Source organism: Scophthalmus maximus, chromosome 5 (genome assembly GCF_022379125.1).
Source record: "Scophthalmus maximus strain ysfricsl-2021 chromosome 5, ASM2237912v1, whole genome shotgun sequence".
Classification (NCBI taxonomy): domain Eukaryota; kingdom Metazoa; phylum Chordata; class Actinopteri; order Pleuronectiformes; family Scophthalmidae; genus Scophthalmus; species Scophthalmus maximus.
Window position 1 is genome coordinate 17,120,538 of NC_061519.1, and position 26,963 is coordinate 17,147,500.

The following is a 26,963-nucleotide window of genomic DNA, read 5'->3' on the forward strand; positions in this document are numbered from 1 at the left end:
AATTGAATACCTGCATTAAATACTTTACTGAATATTTTTTCAATCTTTGATATTACAGCACCAGTGTGTCTCAATTCTTTCAAAAGTTACTGTAGTAATCACTTAGATATCGCCTGACTTGAGTCCTGCTCTCATTCAGTTGCACTGTGTAATGTTTGCTGATTTAAAAAGAAAAATTCATAAAAACTCTAAGTTACATGTTAAAGTCAAGAGTGCTTTTAAATTTCACACAAGGCCGACTTGACAAAATCTGGACTAAACAGGAACTTAATGTTGTCCTGTTCTTCTGACAGTTGAATGGTACATTTTCCAGACGAACCATTGAGAGCTTGTAGTAGACACACACTCATCCTTAAACAAACTCCAAAATCAAGTATTTGATTGACAGCTCTGTATGCACCGATACATCCCAGAGGTGCCAGGACTTAGTTGCTCATTAAAAGTCAGAGAAATTCCGTTTATTTCTCTTTCCCAAACATAGTTAGGCCAACTATCAGCACGTCTAATCCACTAAGCAGCCGCCGGCTTAACTAGCACCAGGCTGACTCTGTGCCAGAGAGCAAAGCTGACAAAGTTTCTCCAGCACTCTTGATGAGCCTTGAAGCAAGCTGGAGCACCGGCAGAGAGTGTGTGAGTAGAAACATGTAAGCAGGGGGTGGGGAGTCATCCAGGGGTTTAGATCAAAGTGGGAACTGAACTGTGATATATATGCTAGCGGACACTGTAAAGATGACAGCTTCAAAAGGACAAGTCAGACACACATTTATTTTTACATGTAAAAATCTGCAAACCCTTGAAGGCCCACACCAGCATGATTCATACAAACTGCATATGCCCAACATACTGGCAACAGTCTTGTGGTGAGAAGATTAAAAACAGTGAAGAACCCTCCAGCTTTTTATGGATTTATTCACTTGTGAATTAGTTTACCCTCTCATTTAATACTGTCGCAAATCCCAGTGGTGCATTCAGGGAAGCTCTGAGTTTTGAAATCAGTCCAAAAAAAGAGAAAAAGAAAAAAAGCATGGGTGACCTATGTTGTCAGGGAAATCACACCCAGAAGACAAAAACTGAAAACAAGCGCTGGCATCATAAGAGCATAACATAGAGTTGAGTCGTTTGCTGCGTTAAAATGTTGCTGTTAAACAACACAATGTGAACTCTCGTGTCAGAATGTCCCTGAGCTGTGCAAGAGGGTGAGCCCCATCGATATGACTTTCAGACCACAACAGAACAATGGCCTACTTTGCTTCACCGTGATGGATCGACTGCTGCATCTATGACACGTTTCCAGCCTCTGCAAGTTGATTCTGGAGACAAACTTATATGAGTCTCTACCAATCCAAAGGTAATTTTGTAAAAAAAAATGACAGAAGTTACATATAATGCTGCAGCTTGATAGACATAAAAAGATAGAAACTGTACTACAATGTCCAGATTTTTAACTGTAAGAACATATTTTTTGTTGGAAACTGACATCATTATTATTACAATGTACAATAACGTTTTTAGATAACAACAACACCCATCTTTCCTACATTATGGTTTTTAATCTAACTCAGATTTTCTTTTTTTTAACAGCTTTCTTGGCGCCTCTGAAAGTATTTTCGTAACACATAATAAATTAAGAGTTGTTGCGTTGTGAATCAATGATTCTCGTCTGTGTTTTACCAGATATCAATCAAGTTCTGTATGGCCCCCCATCCCTCCGGCTCCTTTAATTTCAAAATTGGTCACATTAAATTGATTCTCTACTTCTCTTTATTTTTGAGATATTTCAGATGACTGCAGTCTTTCTTCGTCCCCTCCTGCTCTGACCATTGTTCTGGCTGCTGTACTTCATTTTCTTCTCTTTTTCTCCTTCTGGGTGAAAAGAACTGTCACTGTAGTTGTTTGGTCTTTTTCTTGATCTCCCTGTCTTCCTTTTTGTCTCTTCTTCCTCTTCCTCCTCTGAGTTAAAAGACATGTTGCCGTCTGACTGCTCACACTCACTTTCCTCATCACTGGAACCTGTTTTCTTCAACTTCTTCACCTTTGATTTCGAGGTCTTAACGTTCGAACGCCCGTCTTTGTTTTGCCCTGACGGAACCGAGTTAGCAGCCGTGTTCCTCTTAGGCCTTCCTTTGGGTCTCCCTGAGCTCCTCCACCTCCTTTTAGGCTGATCTTTTTTCTCCTTCTGCACCTCCTCTTCTGTGTCTCCTTCTTCTTCTACATTGTCAGTCTCAGAGTCTGGGCCTCTCTTACTCACAGTTTCCTGTGCATCACCAGTGTTGCTTGCCCTTTCATTGACCTTCCCCTTCTTCTGTCCCGACCTGGATGTGTGGTAACGCTGGACGTGACTCTTCAAGCTCACGTTGTGATTGAAGCCTTTGTCACAGTGCCGACACTTGTAAGGCCTCTCCCCTGTGTGCAGACGCATGTGGGATTTGAGGTGGCTAGACTGGTTGAAGTCACGTTGGCACACAGAACATTTGTACGGCTTCAATCCTGTGTGCACAACAGAGTGTCTCCGAAGATGATGTATATCTTTGAATTCAAACTCACACACTCCACATTTGAACTCCCGTGGCGCTCTGTGGTTTGACAGGTGGACGCTGCGCGCTTTACTGGTGGCGAACGTCTGCGGACAGTCAGGACATTTATAGGGATCTTTTCTATCTTCGTGGATCTGCTCATGTTTAACTTTGTCCACCTTTGTTTTGAATGGAGCGTAACAGTATTTACAAGGAATTTCGAAGGTTTCATTGTGGATTTTACTGTGAGTTTTTAGAGAGGTTTCATTTACACATCTTTTGCCACAGACATTGCAGGCATACGGCTTAATTTTGTGCTCGCATGTGTGAGGCTTCAGGATGTTGTAGAGCTTCCCACAATCTGTGCAGAGTTCGTTAATTTTGAGGCCAACCGGGGAATTAATATCTTCGCCTTCATCTTCGGTTTCCTCCTCGGATTCCTTTGTGAGCGCCTCAGTCAGCGAAAAATCCTCTGTTGGCTCCCACTCCCCGTCTGAACTCACCCCACCTTCATCACCTTCTGCTCCTTCCTCCGAGGGATGGCTTTCTTCATCGTTGAAAGTATCTATCTCAGAGAAAACTGCACTGCTGAGGTTGTCATCTGTCGGCATTGCCTGTGAACACGACAATGACAAGAATGACAACCCAAAACTTCTCCGAGTCTAAACAGCACAGAATATTCACAGTAGAGTAACAAAAAAAGGAGGCACAAAGAAGGAACTTTGTTCTACATCAGTGATTTTCAAACTGTGAGGTGTGCCTCCCTGGAGAGAGAGACGTGAGGCAGGAGCTGAGATTTGTATCAAATTCACTCAGTCAAATCTAAACGCATACACATGAGATACACCTGTTTTTAGATTAAGTGATACTTAAACTTTCTGAGGATATTATTATCTCTTATGTCCATCACAAGCCAACTTCCAAAAATCCACTCTGAAATTATAAAGAGGCTCCATATAAATTTATATAATAATTTAGAATAGGCCTTATAATCATCACATTTTTCAACTAATTAATTCAGTGGGGTCTTTTTTTTTTCTCACATCCACGAACTCACATAAGAACTAGACATTGAACGTCTGTTCAAAATTAACAGTTTATTTTAAGTGAGCAATCAAATTAACATACGTTTTGCGGCTGTGGAGGCACTAATTCAGCTGCTGGGACACTGGCATTGACTTGGCTTTTCCACTCGTTCCTGTACTCACACCGACGACACTGCTGGTCAAAGACGGTCAACGCCCCACAGGCGACCTTCTCCATGTGAAGTTCACAGCCGCACGACGGACATTTACGGTGAAACAACTGGAGCAGGCATCTTTCGTTCACAACATATTTCCCTTCTATGTTTAGAAGTGCAGCTCTAAAAAAACAACAACAAAGGACAATTAAAATCAAGTCTTGTGAGTTGTGTGTTTAAAAAGCAAAGCAAACACAAAATGTGAACAAAGGTGCAACTTACTTTTCTATATTCAAATCTGTGTTCAAACCCATTTGTTCTTTATGTCCACATCCAGTGGTGACGGCATCTGAAACATCAAGGGAACCCGACACAGAGACACCACTTGACACTGGACTTTCTGAGAAACCCACAAACACTTTTCACATGTAGAAACTTAGGTAACAAATTTAAAAAATGCATACCCCCTAAAATTCCTATCATACCTCTGTACGTAAAGTTTCTTACCCGTTAAAGTGTGTGTGGAGGAGGAAGTTGGACTGTTACATGTTTCGAGGTCATCCCAAACGACCTCTGTGGTTCCTACGGGCTCCTGCACAAAATCACAAAAAGACAAAACAGTACCATAATGAGTACATCGCTGTTCAAGTGACGGGGGTCGATTTTGTACAGTTTAACCTGCCAATTATTTTCTCGATCAATCGTTTGGTCTGTTAAACATCAGAGAACACAGAGTCAGAGTATCCTAGAGCAAAAAGGGATGTCATTGAATTGTCTTATGTCTGACCAATTAATTTACTGACAGATAAGACAAGACAAGGAAAAAAAACTCAAATTTTTGGCATTGTTTCTTGAAAAATAATGCTTATAATACGAATTATTGATAATGAATGAAAGATATGGTTTGTATTAATCTTCTTTCAACGTATCAATCGACTGGTTGTTGCAGCTCTACTATTGAGCTCAATGTGATGACTGTGTGTTACACTATGCTGAACCATAGTTATTAACATAGCTGTGGCCAGAACTGAGGGGTTTGTGTCAATTGCATGAAATTATCTCTGATAATGATCTTATTTGATGGAGTAATAAATTTTTTTTTAAAAGTCTGACTATCCTATCCAATGAACGACCATCTTCATGTACATTAAAATTGGGGCCCCAGCCCTGACTTGACTCTCATATTGATCACTTGATGATGTATTTGGATACTTGAAGTGCCAGTGAGGGTAGGTTCTGCTTCCAGTCGGAGATGCTGTGTGTTGTTGAGGAGGCAGGGCGGGGGACGGGGGACGGGGCCAGATGTTGCCACAGCTGTCAGACTCACCACGGACCGCGGGCTCTCCGCCGCTGACCTCGCCCACAGTGATGGCACCGCACCGGGCTGCAGCTGAGCCGCGCCGGTCGGACCCGTGTTACCGAAGCAGTCCTCTGTGAAGTGTTCTGTACATATGGAGATCTCGGTCCAGCACGACTCTCTGAGTCGTTGTCCGTTGACTTCCAGAACAAACTGGACCCACTCGAGTCTCTTCTCCGCATCCTCCGGTAACTTGAACCGTTGCGCACTGCGACGCGACGAGTCACATCGTAAGACGGAACACATCCCGGAGATGTGAGTCCGGTCCCGACTCCCTCGGGCTGTAGCGGCGGTCGGACTCTTGGGGAAGTGTAGCGCACAGACTGCAGAAACGTCCACAGCCGCCACAAGCTAGCAGTTAGCCGTTTCTGGCAGTTAGCCGTTCCTACACGGTGCCAGTGGAGGTAACGGAGTGGGTGGGGCTTTACGGGTGGGTTCGCTTGGTTTCACGTCGGGCGTATGCCAGCTGTGGGGTCGGTGCTTTTTCCAAGTTTAACTAGGTATTAAAAAGTAAATCTATGGTTTAAACTCTATGCCGCTTGCGGTCAGGAACAATTCACGTCGAAGCCATTGCGACTGCAAACTTTGTTTTACCAAGCCGACGTCGACCAAGAGCTCCTTCCCACTCGTACGCGTCGGTGTTCTTGTTTGTTTACGTTCTGGCCATCACAGTCCAGATGTTCGACGTTGACGCGAGTCGCAGATTCGTCACATCAAAGAAAAAAATTGCGTTCGTCAATATCTGGTTGATACTCACGTTTAAAACAAATTCAGAGACATAAAAACACACACATTTGGTCCCCACGCGCCACAAATCTTCATTTTAGACAATATGAGTTGAGTTGAGCTGTTTGGGAAAAAAATTCTAATGTATATCTAAAGCTAGTTCTCTTCCCAAGTATCGTCACGTGCATGTGATAGTAACATCTGCACCACAGTCACATTTCACAGTCAAGTGTCGCTTTAGCCCTAAATACGATTTCAAACACCATCATTTTCACTGGAATCACTCTAGGATTAGGATTCTCTTAACAGTCAATAGTTAAATCTGTTCACATGGGCACCTGACTGTTGTTTACAACCGACTTGGATTATTGGGAATAGGTCTTACTGTATTCAACTGAGCATCCAGTTGTTGTTGTTCTATTTCTCTCCAGATTTTGAGATATCCATCTCTGAAATTTCTTCTGGATGCAAATGAAATGTTGCGTAGTATATTTTTGTAGTCATTCAGTACAAATAAAATCAAAGCACTACATGCAGATCCTTTCCCCAATAAACACATTTCATGGTCATATACAGTATATTCCCTATATAGATGTAAAATAATTGCAAATATAGAACACAAAGTACACAAGAACACTAACCATCAGTCCAGTCTGCCTGTCCCGGGTCTGATCAGTTAACAAGATTTAAATGTATCTGGGAAATTAAGTGGGATGATCTCCTAATGGTAAGAGGCAAAAAGGTTTGAAAACACCCCAGCAGTACATGTTTAGTTTGTCATAAGACTTTATTTGTGAGATACATACATCATACATATAAGATGGAATACAGTTTAGTTTTGTCTCAATAAAAATATAGTCTAGTCTTCATCTACTTGATTCTTTCTTGGTCTTCTCCTGCGCTTCTCTGAGCTTCTACCACTGTTCTGGCTGCTGCAACTCCTTTTCTCTGGGCCTTCTGGATAAAAGTCAGTGTCACTGTCTGACTTTTTTGTCCTTCCTCTTCTTAAGTTTTTTTTTACTTTCTCGCTCCTCTCATCATCCTCCTCCTCTTTTGAGTCAAATGATATGTTGCCTTCGGTCAGTGTGTCCTCACTTTCTTCATCACGACATTGTGTCATCTTTGACTTCCGTCGCTTTGATTTTCCAGTCTCGGTGCTTGAACCTGAGCCTTGCATTTCACCTGCGAGGGCCAAGTGGCCTGCAGACTTTCTTTTAGGCCTTCCTATAGGTCTACCCGTGGTCCTACCTGTGCTCCTTTTCTTTATTGCCATTTCTATTCTCTCCTTCTCTACCACCTCATATCCAGCAAGCCCTTCCTCAAGCCCCAACTCTGCACCTCTCTTGCTCCCTTTCTCCTGAGAATCAATACTGTCGGTTACAGTTTTTTTTGTTCTACCCCTCTTACGTCCAAGAATCGCATTGGATGTGTGGTAACGCTGGACGTGACTCTTCAAGCTCACATTGTGAGTGAAGCTTTTGTCACAGTGCTGACACTTGAAAGGCTTTTCCCCTGTGTGCAGACGCATGTGAGATTTTAGGTGGCTCGCCTGGTTGAAGCCGCGGTCACACACCGTACACTTAAACGGCTTTAGACCGGAGTGCACGACTAAGTGTCTCCGAATAGAAAGGCTAGTGTTAAATTCAATCCCACAGACGTGGCATGTTAACTGCTTGGGGCCTCTGTGATCCTCCAGGTGGATTTGGCGTTCCTTATTTGTGGCAAACGTCTCTGAGCAGTCAGGACATTTATAGGGCTCTTCTTGAGGTATGTGGATCTGCTCGTGAGAGATTTTGTCCACCTTTGTTTTGAATGTAGCGTGGCAGTATTTGCACCGGTGCACCCAGTTTACATTGTGGACTCTGTTATGAGTAATTAGAGCGACCTCACTAACACATCTCTTTCCACAAATATTGCAGGAATAGGGCTTCAGTTTGTGCTCACATGTGTGGGGCCAACGTTGACTGAAAAACTTCCCGCACTCTGTGCAGAGATGATTGTGCTTGACAGCGAATACAGACTCATTGATTTGTTCTTCTTCGGCATCCTCATCAGAATCAGTATGAAGCATATTTGCCGGAAAATGCTCCTCGGTTGGCCTCCAATCCTCATCTGAATCAATGTCACGCTGATCACTTGATTCCCCCCTTTCATCCACAGGATCGCTCTCCTCAGACCCCGCCTGTGGGTAAAATTAAAACCTTTTTTTTAAAGTCGGTGCAGCACATATGTTTTTTTGAATATCACAGACAAACAAGAAGGTGCATGGTGCAAACATTAGCATTTTTACAGCAATTTTAAATTAACATACATTTAAAATATTGGACAGCATAGATTGTGTATGATTTTTATTATGGATGCACAATACTATGCAAAAAAGGAAATAGTCTAGACATCTGACTGCTGATGTCCTACCTCTATTGTGCCTCCTGTAGGGTGTTGAACTTCAGCTGCTGGGACACTGGCACTGACTTGGCTTTTCCACTGCTTTCTGTAATCACACTGAAGGCACTGCTGGTTCACGACCATGAGTATGCCATGGGTCACCTTCTCCAACCTTACTTTGGAACCACACAAAGGGCACTTGCTACTAAACAACTGGAGGAGCCAGTTTTCGTTCACAACATACTTCCTCTTCATGGGAAGAACCGCAGCTCTGAAAAAAAGAAAGAATAATAGTTTTACATGAAATTCTTGGAGTTCCGGGTTTTACAAACCTAACCGGATGTCATCAATGTAAGAACAACCGATAGTCTGACTTACTTTTCCCTGATCATATCAACATTTTGCACCATCTGACTATAATCCACATCAGAGCTATCGCTTGGATCTGGGCTTACGGGGACTGCTGAAAACAAAAAATGTGATATTTATATTTTACGCGACGATAATTGAGCATATACCAAATTCATTTTTGTTAACACAACAATTTGAAGTTACTTACCGATGGGAGAAGTGTGGTTTGATAGTATTGATTCTTCAGCACAGAAAGATGGACTATCACATGTTCTGAGTTGCTCACACTGAGAAGAACCAAAGTACAGAGTTATAGTTGACAAAAATGAATAAGGTAACCACATTATCAAAAGCTCTCTTGACTGTATGAACAACATTTCTACTGAGGCAATGAAAACATGTGGATGTGGTTTGAGTCACTTGTATGCAGTTATGACTCTTAATGTGCATTTCAGGTGGGATAAACTTGTAATTTATGTTATATACACATGACATTGCTGCTAATTTCACATTTATCTCTTTAATACTTGAGGGAGGAAAAAAAAAACATTTCTTGAAAGATAAACTTTGATTGTCAATTGCATTAGTATACTGATGTGTGTATGTAATATATATTCATATTTATAGTCTTATTTCTTTCAGTCGCAGATGTTGTGTATTCTGATTCAGATCTGATTTTTGTTCAGTTCAAATCATATTTTCGAATGTCACCCCCCCCCCCCCCCCCACACACACACACAAATTTCAGATCAAATGAATCACATTCAGATCCCTTTTCTTTCAGTTTCAGACTTTAGACATTGATCTTGGACATTGTACATTATTAGTATGATTTTCATTTTGAACACCTGTAGAAAATAAAGTGTCAACTGTAGCATTTTGTTGATGGGGTGTGAAGGTACTAAGGGACTCGTCTCACCTGCAGTCTCACCTGCAGACTCACCACAGACCCGGGCTCCACCCCCACCTGGTCTGGCTCCACCCCCACCTGGTCTGGCTCCACCCCCACCTGGTCTGGCTCAGGTTGGTCTGGCTCTGACTTGATAAACAGTGATGGCACCGCACCGGGCTTCAGCTGAGCCGTGCCAGTCGGACCCGTGTTACCGAAGCAGTCCTCTGTGAAGTGTTCTGTACATATGGAGATCTCGGTCCAGCACGACTCTTTGAGTCGTTGTCCGTTGACTTCCAGAACAAACTGGACCCACTCGAGTCTCTTCTCCGCATCCTCCGGTAACTTGAACCGTTGCGCACTGCGACGCGACGAGTCACATCGTAAGACGGAACACATCCCGGACATATAAGTCCGGTCCCTCCGCTCTTCAAGTGAATCAGACCGCGATAAGTTGAACGATTACGGGGACGAGAAGACGGTGGTCGGAGTTAAGACTCTTCCAGCGGATCCACGGTGGAGAACTAACATGCAGATATTTCTGGTAGTGACTTCTTCTTCTCCTATTTTTTGGAGGAACTGCAATACCAACTAATAGATGCATACCGCCACCTAGTGTACCGGAGTATGTAGGACAGACTCTAGTTCAAAATCAATTTATAAAAGAACAGAAAAGGCTAATAATAATAATAATATAAAAAACTAAATTCTATTAAACAATCTTGTATTTATAGAAAAAAATCTATTCCCCTTCAAATATCACATCCACGCTTCAGCATCTCTCATCCTGTTTTCCAACCGTGTCCTCTCTTCATTGTATTTAGAACAGTGCATTAACACAAAAAAATATAGTGTCTCATTTAATTGTGTGATCAAACCGCAGCCTATAGTTTATACTACATCTTCCATTTCTCCATTCCATTTTCTTTGTTATTGCTTTGCCTTATCCTTTTCCAAATGGTAAATTAGTTATTTGTCTCATGTTGAGACCGTTTTATCATCCTGTCTGCTATTTCATTTCCCTTTACAGCCCATTCATTTCCCAATACTTTCAAAAGATAGCTATCGCCTAGATATTCGGTCCGACTTAAGAAGACAAATAGGGTTGGCTGATTTTTTTTTTTCACATCATAAACAGATGACTGGAACAACTGAAATACATAATTAGGTGGACAAATCTATTATGCACCCAGTACAAATTTCCGTTAAATTAGTTAGAGGTCTCTGAGATGCATTTTAAATCTCATTGTTGGAAATTAATTAAGGGGTGAAAGTGCAATCATCCTTAAATAAAATCTAAAGATCAAGTATTTAAAGTCAAAGAAATTCCTTTTATTTCTCTTTCTCAAACATAGTTTGGCCAACTATCAGCATGTCTAATCCACTAAGCAGCCGTGGGCTTAACTAGCACCAGACTGACTCTGTGCCAGAGAGCAAGACTGACAAAGTTTCCCAGACACTCAGAAACTCTTCATGAGCCTTGAAGCAAGCTCGAGCACCAGCAGAGAGTGCGCAAGTATAAACATGTAAGCAGGGGGTAGGGAGTCATCCAGGGGGTTAAGATCAAAGTGAGAACTGAACTGTGAAACCAGATACACTCACTATAAAATGAAATCCAAGCACTAAGGTACAGAAAAAAAGTAAACCGTTCTGTCGTTATCACTCTGTTGGCAAGATACTGAAAACTCAACAGCTCTACTGGCATTGGCAAAACCAATCTGTCTGATTTAGTTATTTAGGTAAAACAATAACCTCGTCTGTCTTTACAAAACTCTAAATGTTAACGGACACTGTAAAGATGACACTCTCAAAATGGCAGTCACGCATGCATATTTATTTTAAAGTGTAAACAATCTGCAAACCCCTTGAAGGCCCACAAAAGCTGTTCTGCATGATTCATACAAACTGCATATTTTCAGCATACTGGCATCTATCTCGTGGTGAGATTCTGTAGTGGGGCAATAAACCAGCAGAGACTTGGGATAGGAGATTCAAAACAGTCAAGGAACCTCCAGCTTTTTTTTCAAAAATTGGTATTTTACTTTTTCATTTGATACTGTTACAAACTCCAGAGGTGCATTCAGGGAAGCTCTAAGGTCTGTAATGTTGATTTAAGTAAAAAAAAAGACATCTCTTTTCCTCTGCCTACAGGCAGAGGAATAACTGAAGTTATATATAATGATGCAACTTCATAATGACCTAAAAAGCCGGAAACTGTAAAACAATGTCATGATTTTATGAATATTAATGCATTTTTTGTTTGATTCAGTATTATTTCAAGGTAGATGAATGTTGTACATAAGTTCCAACAGCAACACCGATCTTTACAACATTTAGGTTTTTATCTTACTCAGATTTTTCCAATGGAAATATGCAATAATTTTACCCGACACTGACCTTCACCCTTTCTTTCTTCCAAGGGGGTTTGTCTGCTTGGTGAAAGGTACCAAACTAAATATCTCCTAACATTAGCTTCATGTGATTTTGAACTGCTTTCTTCCTGCCTCTGGAAGTATTCTATTTTTGTTGTTGTTTGTTTGTTTTAATATATCTACCATATACCAATCAAGTTCTGTACGGCACTCCCTTCACTACGGCTCATTTAAATTCAAAATTGCTAATATCAAATTTTTTGAAATTTCAGATGACTGCAGTCTTTCTTCGTCCCCTCCTGCTCTTACCATTGTTCTGGCTGCTGTACTTCATTTTCTTCTCTTTTTCTCCTTCTGGGTGAAAAGAACTGTCACTGTAGTTGTTTGGTCTTTTTCTTGATCTCCCTGTCTTCCTTTTTGTCTCTTCTTCCTCTTCCTCCTCTGAGTTAAAAGACATGTTGCCGTCTGACTGCTCACACTCACTTTCCTCATCACTGGAACCTGTTTTCTTCAACTTCTTCACCTTTGATTTCGAGGTCTTAACGTTCGAGCGCCCGTCTTTGTTTTGCCCTGACGGAACCGAGTTAGCAGCCGTGTTCCTCTTAGGCCTTCCTTTGGGTCTCCCTGAGCTCCTCCACCTCCTTTTAGGCTGATCTTTTTTCTCCTTCTGCACGTCCTCTTCTGTGTCTCCTTCTTCTTCTACATTGTCAGTCTCAGAGTCTGGGCCTCTCTTACTCACAGTTTCCTGTGCATCACCAGTGTTGCTTGCCCTTTCATTGACCTTCCCCTTCTTCTGTCCCGACCTGGATGTGTGGTAACGCTGGACGTGACTCTTCAAGCTCACGTTGTGATTGAAGCCTTTGTCACAGTGCCGACACTTGTAAGGCCTCTCCCCTGTGTGCAGACGCATGTGGGATTTGAGGTGGCTAGGCTGGTTGAAGCTACGTTGGCACACAGAACATTTGTGCGGCTTCAATCCTGAGTGCACAACAGAGTGTCTCCGAAGATGATTTCTTTCTTTAAATTCAAGCCCACAAACTCCACATTTGAACCCCATCTCTACTTTGTGCTCTGACAGGTGGACATGGCGCTCTTTATTGGTGGTGAACGTCTGTGGACAGTCAGGACATTTATAGGGATCTTTTCTATCTTGATGGATCTGCTCATGTTTAAATTTGTCCCCCCTTGTTTTGAATGTAGCGTTGCAGTATTTGCACCGGTGCTCATAGTTTTCATCGTGGATTCTGCTGTGTAAATTTAGATAGATCTCACTAACGCATCTCTTTCCACAAATATTGCAGGAATAGGGCTTTGTTTTGTGCTCACATGTGTGGGACAAACGTTTCCTGAAAAACTTCCCGCACTCTGTGCAGAGCTGACTGTGGTTGGTAGAGAATACAGACTGATCGAGCTCTTCTTCCTCCTCTAGTTCGGCATCCTCATCAGAATCAGTCTGAAGCGTGTTGGCCAGAAAAAGCTCCTCTGTTGGCCTCCAATCCTCATCTGAATCCATGTCACCCTGATCACTCGATTCCCCCATTTCCTCCACAGGATCGCTCTCCTCAGACGGAGCCTGTTGGAAAAATTAAAACCTTTTAAAAAATCGGTACAGCGCATTTGGTTTTTCACAAACAAACAAGGTGGTGCAGGAGTAAAAATACGTATTCAAATATTAATTTTGTAGCACGGAACTTAACTAAGAAATATATTGTATTTAATGTAAATAAATACACAGACAAAATACTGGACAGTGTAGATTTTGTTGACCTTCAGCCGCTGAGACACTGGCACTGACCTGGTTTTTCCACCGGTTTCTGTAATCACACTGAAGACACTGCTGGTTCACGACCATGAGTATGCCATGGGTCACCTTCTCCAGCTTTACTGTAGAACCACACAAAGGGCACTTGCTGCTAAACAACTGGAGGATCCGGTCTTCATTCACAACATAATTCCCCTTTATCCGAAGAAGCTCAACTCTGAAAATCAAATGAAAAATAATTTTAAATGAAATACTTGGAGATCCAGGTTTAAAAAAAACCTAACCTGCTGTAATCAATATTATTACCACTGTTAGTCTGACTTACTTTTCCTTGATAATATCAATATTCGCAATCTTTTGCACCATCTGACCATAATCCTCATCAGAGCTATCACTTGGCTCTGGGCTTACTGGGGCACCTGAAAATAAAATGTAGTATTTATAATGATACAATTTGAGCATATTCCCAATTCATTTTCATTAACACAACATTTTGAAGTTACTTACCGATGGGAGAAGTGTGGTTTGATAATATTGATTCTTCAGAACAGTAAGATGGACTTTCACATGTTTCAAGTTGCTCACACTGAGAGGAAGAATCTTGGATTTCCACAGGTTCCTACACATGAACAAAAGTATGAACTTACAGTTGGAAAAAAACTTTTCTAGTTTTCAAATTTCCTTGTTTCCACAAAGAAAAAAGGATGGCAAAAGAAGAGATATGTGGCCTGTGGGTGTACTTTAGTTCCATTCATTGCAAATGGTCCCATAACTATTGGTTAAGCGCCTCGACTTGACTTCACTGGATTTCCATCCTTAAAACTGGCACATTCAGCAGATGACTGCTCCAGAGAAAATCTTTTATCTGACTGCTAATTCATAAAAAACAACTAAATGTGTGTTTATGTTCTACACTTAAGTTATATTGTGATAAGTTTTTTTTATGCAATAATTAACAGCCATTTCAGTGTTTCCCCTAGGTGTACTGATTTGGGGGGGGAATAAGGTGTCTAAGGAAAGATACCTTAAATTACTTCTGCTTGGCATTATATATAAAATACAACAAAAAAAGAGACATTTCAGGGGGGGCGGGGACTCCCGTTGGAGGGGCGGGGCGCCCCCACAATTCAATGGTAGGGGGAAACACTGCATTAGGATGTAAGATCAGATGTTTTTTTAATTTGTCAAATCACATTTTCACTTTTATTTATATTTTTCATATTTGAGGTCTGATTTTTTTCAGTTGCAAATTTTATGTTTTCAGATTTAGATTTTTTGTAATCCCCGTTTCTACGGTCCCGGTCCACACTCACCTCGTCTGGCTCCGGTTGGTCTGGCTCCGTCCTCACCTGGTCTGGCTCAGGTTGGTCCGGGTCCACCTTCACCTGGTCTGGCACAGGTTGGTCTGGCTCCACCCTCACCTGGTCTAGCTCCACTTCCACCTGATCTGGCTCCACCCCCACCTGGTCTGGCTCCACCCCCACCTGGTCTGGCTCAGGTTGGTCCGGGTCCACCTTCACCTGGTCCGGGTCCACCTTCACCTGGTCTGGCTCAGGTTGGTCCGGGTCCACCTTCACCTGGTCTGGCTCCACCCCCACCTGGTATGACTCCACCCCCACCTGGTCTGGCTCCACCCCCAGCTGGTCTGGCTCAGGTTGGTCTGGCTCTGACTTGATAAACAGTGATGGCACCGCACCGGGCTTCAGCTGAGCCGTGCCAGTCGGACCCGTGTTACCGAAGCAGTCCTCTGTGAAGTGTTCTGTACATATGGAGATCTCGGTCCAGCACGACTCTTTGAGTCGTTGTCCGTTGACTTCCAGAACAAACTGGACCCACTCGAGTCTCTTCTCCGCATCCTCCGGTAACTTGAACCGTTGCGCACTGCGACGCGACGAGTCACATCGTAAGACGGAACACATCCCGGACATATAAGTCCGGTCCCTCCGCTCTTCAAGTGAATCAGACCGCGATAAGTTGAACGATTACGGGGACGAGAAGACGGTGGTCGGAGTTAAGACTCTTCCAGCGGATCCACGGTGGAGAACTAACACGCAGATATTTCTGGTAGTGACTTCTTCTCCTTTGTTTTTGTTTTTTGGCGGTTTTTCAATACCAACTAATAGATGAACACCGCCACCTAGTGTACCGGAGTATGTAGGACAGACTCTAGTTCAAGTTTTTATTTTCTTTTTCTTAAAGAAGCTAATAATAATAATATGAAAAACTAAAATCCATTGAACAAATTTGTACTTATCAAAGAAAAAATCTATGTTCCTTCAATATCAAATCCACGGCCAGCCTCTCTCATCCTATTTTCCAACCGTGTCCTCTCTTCATTGTATTTAGAACAGTGCATTAACACATGCTCAGTATTTTCAACTACATTACAACTTAAAGCAAAAATTATACATTGAAAAAAATGAAAAGCGTTTTGGACATTGTAGATCAGTATGCTTTTTATTTTAAAACGTCTTTGGATGCACAATACTAACTAAAAAAAAATCTTTCAGTAAAAAAAAAGGATATGGTTCAGTCTATCTGACTGCTGAAGTCCACACTGCAAACTTTCCAGCAGGTGTCACTGTTCAGCTACAGATGATTTGTATCATGATTTCGACTGTTCCCAGTAGTTGTTTATAGCATATGGTGATATTAAAAATTCAAAATATGAGCTTTTTTTTTAAGAAAACCCTTTAATACATTACCTTGTGTTCTGTGTATGTACAGTATTTAAATAAAGTGGGGATGCTTTCACAAATAATCATTTGTTTAATTTTTTGTTTGGTAGGTTGTTGTCTTTTTGTGGTGGAGAAGTTATTGCAGTTTTTCTGTGGATTTAGGCAGTCTCACTGTCTTCTCTGTCCTTTAGGCTATACAAAGCACGCAACTGTGGGTTTGTCAATATTAAACACTCATTGTGCATTACAGAAGTCCCCAAAAAATGTATTTAACATACATTAAAATATTTGAGAATCTTTAGAGAGAGAGAGAGAGAGAGAGAGAGAGAGAGAGAGAGAGAGAATCAGTTAACAGATCTAATCCCCCCTCAGGCCAAGGGACAAATGTTTTCTGAGGTGGAGCACATGCTCTAACAACAGTGTTGTCATGTTTTGTGTCTCATGGGATCTGTAGGTGTACATAATCATCAAATAGTCCTCTTTGTCAGGAGTCAAAAACACAACCATGTATCATTGGTAGTTGATGATACTGTGGGAAATCTCTGTGGTTTTAAATATGTGGCTCCAGAAACTGCATCACTGGGTATGGCACATGTATTATACCGATGCCCAAAATCATGCTAGGATTTTATGGGTTTTTTTGACGAGCCAGACAAATGACAGGACTTCTGTACTCGCTGGCTATTTTCTTGCTGTTTGATATCTTCCCTGAGGGGGCCTGTCAATCAGTCTATCATCTCACTGCCTCAAAATTCCCTTGTGTTTGTGTGTGAACATCTTTGTGATGTGCACATAGCATCTATCATCTATCATGTATCATTTGATTGTTATTGAGTTAATCATTAGATTTAATTTTGTCACCATAAATACAAGGAGACAATTTTATTAACCATACCAACATTAAGTGAGGACTGTCTGCATCCCAAAGTCCACTTTTATACTTCTATACTTATATCCTATTTTGATATCATTACTCACCATCAGTTTATTTGCTGTATGTGCTGATACTCCAGTGAGTGAAACTCATGAGGAATGCACTGTTAAACTGTAAACATGGAGATGGGGCAATAAACCCGTCAGTGCACACACAACAGTGTTTATACAACAACAAGCCCATTCCTTTCATAGTGACTGAGAATTCAGTATGAAAGTTCCCATGTGACTGAGCCAGAGAAAGGAAGGAAAACCGATCCAAAAAGTGCAGAAAATTGTAATTGTCTTGGAGGTTTGAGCACAAAGGAATTTGACCCGAGACTCCTGTTTACATTCTCTCCCCCTTCATCATATAAATTCTGGGAAAGAGATAGGGAGAGCGAGAGGGAAAGTTGCAGTCGAAACATGTCAGCTGCCTTTCACATTCACAGAAGAATGTTGGCAAGTCTTCACAATGTTGCCCGTCAGTACGCCTGATAAGAGCTCTCAATTCATAAATAAGATTGATGGCATTGCATACCACCAGATCCTGCTCTGTGCTTTCCCATACAAGCCTCTCCATCAAAGGCATCCGTGTGATCTCACCAGCTCACATCCTCTCTGTCCAGGTCCGGGCATGTTTCGGTGTTTTGACATATTCCCCATCCAATTATCAAACCCAACTGCAGCAGGATACAATCTGACTTTTGCTTCCTGAGCTGTGTAGGAGAATGATGAAACTATATTTGGTTTAGGGAATGAGCGATATAAAACATGTTTTGGCCACACAATCCTACTGGCATTAAACCAAGGAGCCTTCAGAATACTAAAATGTGAAAAAAATAACATAACTAAGATCTTCAATCTAGTCTTGATGGCAAACTTTTAGGATCAAACGGAACCAGAGAATCCTACTGAAGGTCCGCACACTCATTTTTTTCATAAAGCAGGTCTAAGAGATTTAATGTTTTTTCTTTCTGATTTATCGATGATAGTTTTTGTACAACAGAAGTATCCTCAGCCTGGAAGCTCCCATTGTTGAAAAGGTTGCAAGAAAGAAAGTGAAGAAAATGAAGCACCAGTGCCCAAAATATCCCAACTTTTAGCCTTTTATTTTGGTCCTGATCACCTGGAGCATGGCTGACATATGTTTCACTACCTGGAAACCCAAAGTTTGTTCTTATTCCTGCCATATAACTGATCCATAAAGCATATGTAACTGTAAAACCTAAAGCCACTTTAAAAAAGGGGCCTTTTAAAAAGTGGCGTTATCAATAAACCAAGAGAACAAAAACAACTTGGATAGCCAAACCATTTAGTTTTAAAAAGTATTAACGGTATAATTATCACATAGCAAAGCAAATTAAATGTCAATGAGCAATCTCACTTCTTATATTAACTTGGCTCCCCGTTCATCAGTCAGCATTTGTGAAAGCTCCTCTGCCACACGCCTTCTTTAGATTTCAAACACACACGTTGCATGTAGCAGGGTGACTGGTGAAGCATGTGAGTGATAACCGATGACACCATAACATTCATTGTTCTCGTCTCTGTCGTTCCCATTGTCCCGCTGCATTGCTGCGTCTCATTGTCAGTGCTGCTCAAGTTGATATTTTGAACCGTGTGAGTTTATGCACAAGTGTGTGTGCGCGTGTGTGTGTGTCTATCCTGCAACAGATCCCACATAACTTAGCTCTCCACTCTCTCGTCTTGACATCCAATGACGTGTGCTGAAATAGTCCATAAACACCTCTGGGTGAGTGTTAAATTGCAGGCAATAAAAGCATTTAGGAATGCAGCACGTTAGCAAAGGTGGATGGCAGCACACAGAAATTTCAAAAAGGCATTAGCGGTTTATCTCAGAGAAACCCGTCTTTGTCACGTATAGGGTTACGTGTCCCTATGAGAATGTGATCTATGTCAAGCATGCTCTTCACGACGAGAGGAGAACAAGAGAGCAGGCCACCCGAGAAAGTTGAACCCGAAAGAATGCAGCTCTGGTATTCATTAATGAAGAGCGCTCTTCTCTGTGGTGAAACGAGCGCACAGGAATGAGGAGATCAAGTGACAACGTGAGACGAATGTGGGAGAGAAATTTCACAACATTTTCCAGAAAAACGATAACTTTCCTGCTTCTATGTTTTTTTTCATATTAGCAACGATATTGCTTGCCAAGAGTAAAATCCTGAAAGGAATTCACAAGTCAGCCAGGAGAGCCAGTGAATGTATATTAGAATATTTTATTGCTTTATGAAATGTTGCATGAATTCAACTGTAAAAACCTTCATACTGTTTGAAGTTCACAGAAATGCCTGTTTGAAGTCAACACTTGGTTGGTTGGGTGCAGCTTGACATGACCATGATTGTCGGCACATAACTTACAACAAACATACAAACATAAACTCTTTGGCGTCTTTCTCAAAGCACTATTATATCTAAAATAACAATACAAACATCTGTATAAAATATATAATAACAGTAATAATTATAATAATTCACCTGTTTGTTAGTTCGAAACTAACAGTAAACACAAAACCAACACGGTGTCGTTTCAACTTTTTATCCCACAATGGTGACCAGACCAGCAGCATCACCATGTCAGGAAACACACTCACATACTGTAATCACACATGCAAACATACTTTGAGAGGGAAATAGTTTAGAAAAAGAAAAAAAATGAAATCAACACCCTCCCAAAATTACAAACAACACCAGGTCTGTGTCAGTTTGGCAAAAAAAATCCATACCAAATTGTCTTTTATATATTATGTAACTCACTGTTCGGACACCTCAAAGCCTTTGTAGAACCAGCCACTCGGACTTAATGAACATGGACAGCGAGAGCATTTAAATCAGTGTTTCATGTGTTTAAATTATTGAACAAGGGGAAGTCTGCCAAACAGATAACATCCATGTGAGAGGAATGAGGTTTTTCAGATTAACAGTTTCTGGAAAGGAGGGGAATGAAGGTCACACAGATAACCTTTAACTGAAAAATTATCTAGAAGAAAACAAGGCTTTAATATCTGTGGAATGTGGAAACCAGATTAGATTAATATATAGCTTCTTAATTCACCGGATTGGAAAAAAAAGGGATAAAGAGGGGGTGGGTATGGGGGGGAGCAGCAATTACATATATTTATATATATATATTTATTTGTATAAATATTTTTGGCATACACTCTCTGAGAACATGTTGCCCTATTACAATCCACAATACTGTCCAAGTACCTCAGAAGATTCATCTCTTCTCACTCAGCCAGGCCGACTGCCTGCAGCTGTCCAGCTTAGTGAGAGTAAGTGAGTCGGAGCACAGCTCTGTCTCTAATGTGAATGTGAAAACTGTCCTTTCTTTTCCCCCACAATGTGGCCTCTTTCCATAACATTCTTGCATCCAGTATTTTCTTCCATTCACTTATTTAAAGACACTCTTCACAGATTCTCAGAATAGCTTTTTTTCTCTCTCCTCATTTAAAATTCCACTTTTCAGTTCTTTAAATGAAGATTTCCACTGCCTCCGACTCCAACTCTTCCAGGCCCCTGAAAGGGTTTGACAGCAACTTTTTCGCTGCTGCCTTTTCTGAAAAAAAAAAATAAAAAAAGAGAAGAGGGAATAAATAATTGGATAAATGCTTTAAAGTTAAAACAGTGGAAAAATGGCCAAGATAGAGCTCAGCTATCAGTGAGTAAAGGTTAACAGAGATTTTCCACAGTCAAACAGGCCACTCTGGTAAATGTGCTCAGTCAACAGATCCACATTATTTCCTAACCATGCACATTCCACAAGGCCCACATTACGAACCATGACCCGCACAGATGGTATCTGGTTGGCCGGTTAAGCAGCAGCATGGTTAATCAATGTGGACATCCATGAATTTGAGGTCCAAAGCTCCTCTTATGTAGACACAAAAAGTCTATTAACATGCAGTGTGTGTTTGTGTTTGTGTGTGTGTGTGTGTGTGTGTGTGTGTGTGTGTGTGTGTGTGTGTGTGTGTGTGTGTGTGTCTGCGCGCGCAGGGTTTAGTCATGCTCTGCACTGGATGCGTGCAAATCATTCATTATTCAAGTTTTATAGTGAGAGCAGTATTGGATTATTGGCCCTTGTAAACAAACACACTCATGCATATTTGATGGATCACTCACCACTGTGGAGCTTAGATGAGCTGGCAGCCTCTTCGGCACTGGTTCGCTCCGTGTGCCGCTCTAGCGTTCCGGGTTCGGACTGAGCAGAGAACTGACGGTTCGGCAAAGTCTGATCATCTGAAAGACTCTTACCTAAAAGGCAGCATCACAGAAGATGTCAGTGTCTGTCATCACCGGTTGACAAACAAAAGAGTCTATTCACAGACATTCCTCTACTTAGCAAAGGTTTAAACTGGATCAGAAGTGTGTTTGAATGTCTGTTCTGAGGATGTAATACAAGACGAACAGCGGGCTGCTTTGCCTTTGTACCACCCCACGCTGACATTATTCTCACCTCTACTCGTTGTGTTGCTCTGGATGGTGCTGATGGAGGGAGTGGAGGAGGCCGGTCGGAGAGGTGCCCCCGCTGGGTTCGCGTGGTTTGTTCGGGTACTTTGCTCGTCCTTCCTCCCCTGGTCCTGGTGCAGCCGCTGGTTGAGGATCTTGATCACAGCATCCTTTTCTAAGATCTGAGCATAAAGAGCACGGATCCTGATGCAAAACAGAAACATAACAAAAACACAAATCAGAAAAGCAGAAAACCTAATGCTGACAAAAACGGTGAAAGCCATTCTCCTGAAAAAAGGAGAGTAAAATCATTGGTAGGCACCTGTTCTCCATCTCTTGATTCCTGTAGTCAGCAACTGGCAGGTCTTCATTGAAGCTGTTGTTAGAGGAGTGGCAGGGCGAGTGGTTAATGATGGTGGTGTCTCTGCAAAGGGTATGACGAAATCAGAGTTTAGCTTAGATTCAAAGGAGCTGAATAAAAGTGCCTACATGGTTCATCCCAGCAATTATCAAGCCCCGTCTTTACCTCTGGGCAGCGGCAGTGGCAGCCACCTCCATGGCAAATTCCCTCATGGTGCTCTCCTCCAGGTACTTCTGCTCCCAGCGCACCATGTCGGCCTCAAGGGCCAGGATCCGCTCCTCCCGCTCACGTAGACGCTCATGGAGGGAGCCCATGGTCACTCCTGGTGGCTGGGATTGCCTCTGAGGTGGAAAGCGGAAGTGAAATAGACACAGGTTAGGTGATAAGAAGCACAATGACATAATAAAAGTGCAGATGGTATCATATGACAAAACACCAGTGTGCACAGTTTGCAGATGTACCTGTTGTGCCCTCAGACTCCTCAGCTCCTGCTCTAGTCGCGTCCGCAGCTTCATCTCCAGGCTCTCCCTCTTCTCACAAGTGGACTGTAGCTGAGCCAGTGCACTCTGCAGCCTCTCCACCTTGTCCACATACGCCCTCTTCCTCCTTAACTCCTCCTCGAGCTGGCGCCCTCGTCCTCGAGCCGAGTCCAGGGCCTCCTCGAGTCGCTTCGCCTTGAGGCTCTGCTCGTCTGCTGCGTCGCGCAATCGCTGCAGTTCTCGCTCAACGCGCTCCCGCTCAAAGTTCTGCTCCTCATCTGAAGCAAAAAAGTACATAAAAAGGGAGGCTGGGTTAGTACATGTGGACATGGTTTTAATAGTAGTTTGGATTGAAAATAAATAACAGGAAAACAGTTTTTTAAGATGCTGAAGTCGTTGCAAAAAGTAAAAAATATATATATAAAATGGATATTAAAGTCACTCCACGATTTCTCCCTCTTGAGTCTAAGCCCAGTAACAAGTACCAGAGTTGCTACATGGTGGCCAGTGTTCTTCATTTAGCGAAGCACTTCTGGAATGCTGAGAGGAAGAAGGAGGAGGAAGGGGGAGAAAGCCGCCCTATCCCTTTGACCCACATAGCACAGAGCATTCCTCATCAAGGCCATACAAACACCATCACTCTGCTTGAGTCCAGTTCCTTTAACAGACAACATAAATCAAACTAACAACAGGTGGGGGGCAGCTCATTTCTACCACTTCCACTGCGGCTCTGTGAATGGATATAAAGCCAGTTCATTTCCCTTTGCAAAGAGGTGTGTTGATGGAATTCCTTATTATTAAGTTTCCCTAACGAAAAAGCTGAGGTTATGCAAGTGAAATTCCTGCACAACGCTACCAAAAGGGCCCCATGCTGTGTTAGAATCCCGTCCAGCCAAGCATGTGGATTACAAAGGAAGGATGGAACGGAGCGGTGGAGAGGAATCTAACCGAACAAAGTGACAAACTTACTTTGCTCAAGGAGCTTTGCCATGATGTGCTGGTTGTGGTCGGCTGCTTCTACTTCTTTTGCAACGTGCGTTCTGGCATTTTCCAAGTTTTCTGCAAAGCAACAGCAATTAATATGGCATTAAACAAAAAATAAAAAAATACTTGCGATGTTGGAGCTGGTATTATGGCAGACTATTTATCGGTATCATGATGGTTTTTGGGCAATACCTCGCAGGTCTCTGTTAAAATCCTGCAGCCTCCTGATCTCTGTTACCAGCCTCTTCCTCATTGTCTGCTCCAGGTTTTCCCTCTTGCTGCTGCCCTGCATCAGTGTCTCATAGGCCTCAGAAATACGCTGGATCTCCTGCTCCAACTAAAAGGAGGGGAAAAGAGAGAGAGAAGGAAAGGAGGGACGGAGGAGGATTATAGAACAGGGAAGGAAGGAATGTAGAGGTAGAGAAGAGGATTTTTTTTTGGTTAACCTTCTTCACATGTCAGGGAGGAGCTGGAATGTTGATTCATGTTGTTAGGGTACATAAATATACAGTACAGTACATATGGGTACATTTGTGACTGTGTATACAGTAAACTCAGTGTGTGTGTGTGTGTGTGTGTGTTTGTGTGTTTGTGTGTTTGTGTGAGTTTGTGTGTTTGTGTGTGTGTGTGTGTGTGTGTGTGTGTGGTATGATTCTGAGAAGGAATTCAAGCCCGCACCACTCCTATGAGACTGATTTATATCTACATTCCTGAGGGCTGATAGCTCTGGTTCCAGGTGTGAGTGCACAAGCGCGTGAACGTACACAACACACCTCAAGGTTAAAATGCACACAAAGACTCACACACACACTCACACACGCTCAGAGGTCTGGGAAGGATGCCAGCGGAGGGAAGGTAGCATGCCTGTGCCTGGGTTGTGGAAACGGCAAAGAGACACCCACCATTACAGCAGTCACACAGGCATGTTTACTCAGGGCTGCGGCCTGACGGGGAAAACTTTCCAACCCCGGCAATTATCATTCTTTAAGGCTGAGACAAGGCAAGAGCCATGTGACATAACTCCAGCAGAGAGTGGAGTGGATTTTACACAGTTTTGGAAAGGTGTCCGATGTCTCTGAAGCTTTTCCCACCATGTTAAACAAGAAAATTATTTTAGGGCCTTACTGTTTGGAGAGTCGACCGTGATAGGCCACAAAAAAAGGGCAGGAAAATAATTTAAGTAAACGTGAAAAGGTGAAAGAAATGTTGTTTGGTGGAAAAACAAAAGGGACCTTTCACTTTTTACACAGCAGTCGACCACCTGCCATGGACCCCCACCCCACCCCCCATCAGCTGTGTGGTTCACAACCCCACCGACTGCTGCCGGACAAGCCCTAGAAAATCTATGGCCTCCCTGGAACTAAAGCACACACGCGCACCCTACACACACACACACACACACACATTCTCTCTCTGGCCTCCACTAGGTCAGCTACACAATGAAAGGAGTGTGTAAACACAGTAGCAGGCTGTGACCTCTTGTTTGTGCCTCTATGGTATGAAGGTGGCAGCTGCTGATCTCATCTGTCCAGGCCAGATGAGGGAGTGTGCCTGGAGTTGGATGTCAGCGAGACAACTGTCGACTGGGGTTGGGTTTTATAGACAGGTTGCTGTGAAGTAGGAAGTCGTCTGGCCGTTCAGCGAGTAAATATCTTTGGAGTCTTTCTCTCTCAATTCCGGTTTTGCCATTTTTTAATTGCCAACAGTTTTATCCCTACTTTTGGAGACTGTCGTGTGCGCTATTTGAAAGGACACTGTGTATTAATGGAGTGTTCTCGATATGCCAGCTGCATTGATATAAGATTTTACCTTCTGAATACGGCCAGTCTTCTCCCTGTGCGCCTCCAGCTCTTGCCTCAGCCTCTCATTCTCCATCAGCAGCAGCTCCACCTGGTTGGGCTCCTCCAGGCCAGCAGGCGGCAGGCTGATGAAAGTGTTGTAGCAGGGGACTTCGGCCAGCTGACCAGACTGGACATACCTATATGAGAGAAACATTATAGAGTTAAAACAAGCCCATATCTAAATTGTGTATCTGAATTTGAGGCCACTCTAGCTGAAGAGAAATATTTGGAGCAACGAGCTGGACTTAGTATGAAAAAGGGGGCTTCTGAAATATCACTCTATTCCTGTCTATTACCAAGCAGACTGACTGACGCCGGTGACTGCAAAGAATGTAAAAGTCTATATGAGGAACATACTTTTTTTTAAACAAGGCAAACGTGTGAAACTATCCTGTGACAGTATGCCAAGCATTACAAACACCCACAGGGCTGAACTTGTTCTCCCCTAAGTATTTCAAGAAGGAAATGTGAATTGGTACACAGGCTACGGTGTGACTCACACTGATAAGTATGTGTTCACGCATGTGAAAACACAATGACGAGTCCTGGAAGATGATTACTAGGCTGTCCCTTGTACAAAGAAAAAAAAACGACAGCACCGAGTGTGATGTCATGTAAAATTAGTTTTTAAAAACATGCCCACACAATCACAGATATGCTCGTGTCCATTGAATTTGTGTACCTGTGCTGCTGTGCCTGCACTGGCTCCTGGACCTGGTGAGGCATATAGCCTTGGCTCTGAATGGGGACTGAGTACACTGGAGGAGGACTGCGTTGGCCCAGGCTCGGCCCCGTGCTTTGGAGGGCTTGTGGGCTGTAGTAAGGCAGCTCTGGGTAGCTGTGAGAGGTGCTCTTGATGGCCTCTGCTCTAGAAGCTGCATTATTCCTCTCCAGAGATATCTGCATGTGATGCTCACTGAGGGACCGCACATGGTTGCACTTCAGCTCCATCAAATCTGCCTCCTCATGGAAGACCCCCTCGTGCAGGAGCTTCCCTTCGTGGAGCTGCCCGATTGGGCCCGTAGGGGCCCAGTGAGAGGCCAGATACTGAGATTGCGCCTTGGCCTGCTCGTAAGTCGGCAATTCCTCCCCATGTAGCTGATAGAGCTGGAAACCACTTTCTGAGTGGTGGTAGTCTCCCTGGTGCTCCTGGCCCTGAGGCTCCTGCCTCGCGGAGAGCTGAGGGAACGGAGGGTCCTCCTGGGTAAGACTCTCCAGAGAGGAACGTGGGCTCCGGCCCATGTCGCCCCCGCTGCTGGGTCCACTGTTGCTTCCACTGCCTCCGCGCAGGGCCTGCTGCTGGATGGCTAATAAGGTACGGGTGACCGTCGGGTTCCCATAGCGGAGCTGCTCCTGGATGAGTCGGTGCAGGACCGTGCCAGACGGCTCTTCGGTGGACGTCATGCTCCTTTGCGTGCGTTATTATTCTCTCTGAAGACCTATTGGGCTCTTCTTCTCAGTTAGAAAGTATTCGAATAAATCAGCTGTGGACCTGTGAACAGGACGAGAGAATACAGTGGAACCAGTGAGGTGGATGTGAAGAACATATAGCCTAGAGCCTAGAGTTAAATACATATGAGGCAAATAGACGAAAGGCTGTGACGCATGTAGGATTTGGCAATATATGCAACAGCATAGATTGGCACCATGCACGAATACCATGCAAAAATAAATGTTCTTGAACGTCAAATATTATTAATACA

The 26,963-nt window shown here is 42.9% G+C and overlaps 3 protein-coding genes across 4 annotated transcripts in view; all 3 read right to left on the reverse strand.

Moving 5' to 3' along the window:
• Nucleotides 1-745: 745 nt before the first annotated feature.
• On the reverse strand, nucleotides 746-15,611 carry LOC118310428. Its single transcript, XM_047331932.1, has 11 exons — nucleotides 14,849-15,611; nucleotides 14,043-14,154; nucleotides 13,861-13,954; nucleotides 13,569-13,752; nucleotides 12,043-13,346; nucleotides 9,432-9,762; nucleotides 5,021-5,401; nucleotides 4,201-4,285; nucleotides 3,976-4,093; nucleotides 3,642-3,876; nucleotides 746-3,127 (listed from the first exon to the last, which is right to left on the reverse strand). Exons 1-11 carry the CDS (start codon nucleotides 15,461-15,463, stop codon nucleotides 1,778-1,780), a joined length of 4,809 nt encoding a protein of 1,602 aa, XP_047187888.1. The 5' UTR covers nucleotides 15,464-15,611; the 3' UTR covers nucleotides 746-1,777.
• On the reverse strand, nucleotides 6,539-9,963 carry LOC118310523 (zinc finger protein 226). 2 transcript variants are annotated; one of them, XM_035633516.2, is made up of 5 exons: nucleotides 9,444-9,963; nucleotides 8,721-8,799; nucleotides 8,540-8,624; nucleotides 8,192-8,432; nucleotides 6,539-7,958 (listed from the first exon to the last, which is right to left on the reverse strand). In XM_035633516.2, the coding sequence occupies exons 1-5, from the start codon at nucleotides 9,807-9,809 to the stop codon at nucleotides 6,636-6,638; spliced, it is 2,094 nt and encodes a 697-aa protein (XP_035489409.2). In that variant the 5' UTR covers nucleotides 9,810-9,963; the 3' UTR covers nucleotides 6,539-6,635. The 2 variants fall into 2 exon arrangements, with proteins under 2 accessions (XP_035489409.2, XP_047188002.1); XM_047332046.1 differs by having other exon boundaries at nucleotides 9,432-9,963.
• Nucleotides 15,612-19,345: 3,734 nt separating the features above from the next.
• LOC118310522 (angiomotin-like 2a) overlaps nucleotides 19,346-26,963 on the reverse strand; it is an 8,215-nt gene continuing 597 nt past the window's right edge. Inside the window, exons 2-11 of the mRNA XM_035633514.2 lie at nucleotides 25,943-26,752; nucleotides 25,229-25,397; nucleotides 23,612-23,756; nucleotides 23,405-23,494; nucleotides 22,418-22,713; nucleotides 22,122-22,297; nucleotides 21,918-22,019; nucleotides 21,603-21,799; nucleotides 21,269-21,400; nucleotides 19,346-20,705 (exon numbers count right to left, since the gene is read on the reverse strand). Coding sequence (XP_035489407.1) covers nucleotides 20,620-20,705; nucleotides 21,269-21,400; nucleotides 21,603-21,799; nucleotides 21,918-22,019; nucleotides 22,122-22,297; nucleotides 22,418-22,713; nucleotides 23,405-23,494; nucleotides 23,612-23,756; nucleotides 25,229-25,397; nucleotides 25,943-26,664 — 2,115 coding nt within the window. The 5' untranslated portion in view covers nucleotides 26,665-26,752 and the 3' untranslated portion in view covers nucleotides 19,346-20,619. The remainder of the gene's footprint in view (nucleotides 20,706-21,268; nucleotides 21,401-21,602; nucleotides 21,800-21,917; nucleotides 22,020-22,121; nucleotides 22,298-22,417; nucleotides 22,714-23,404; nucleotides 23,495-23,611; nucleotides 23,757-25,228; nucleotides 25,398-25,942; nucleotides 26,753-26,963) is intronic.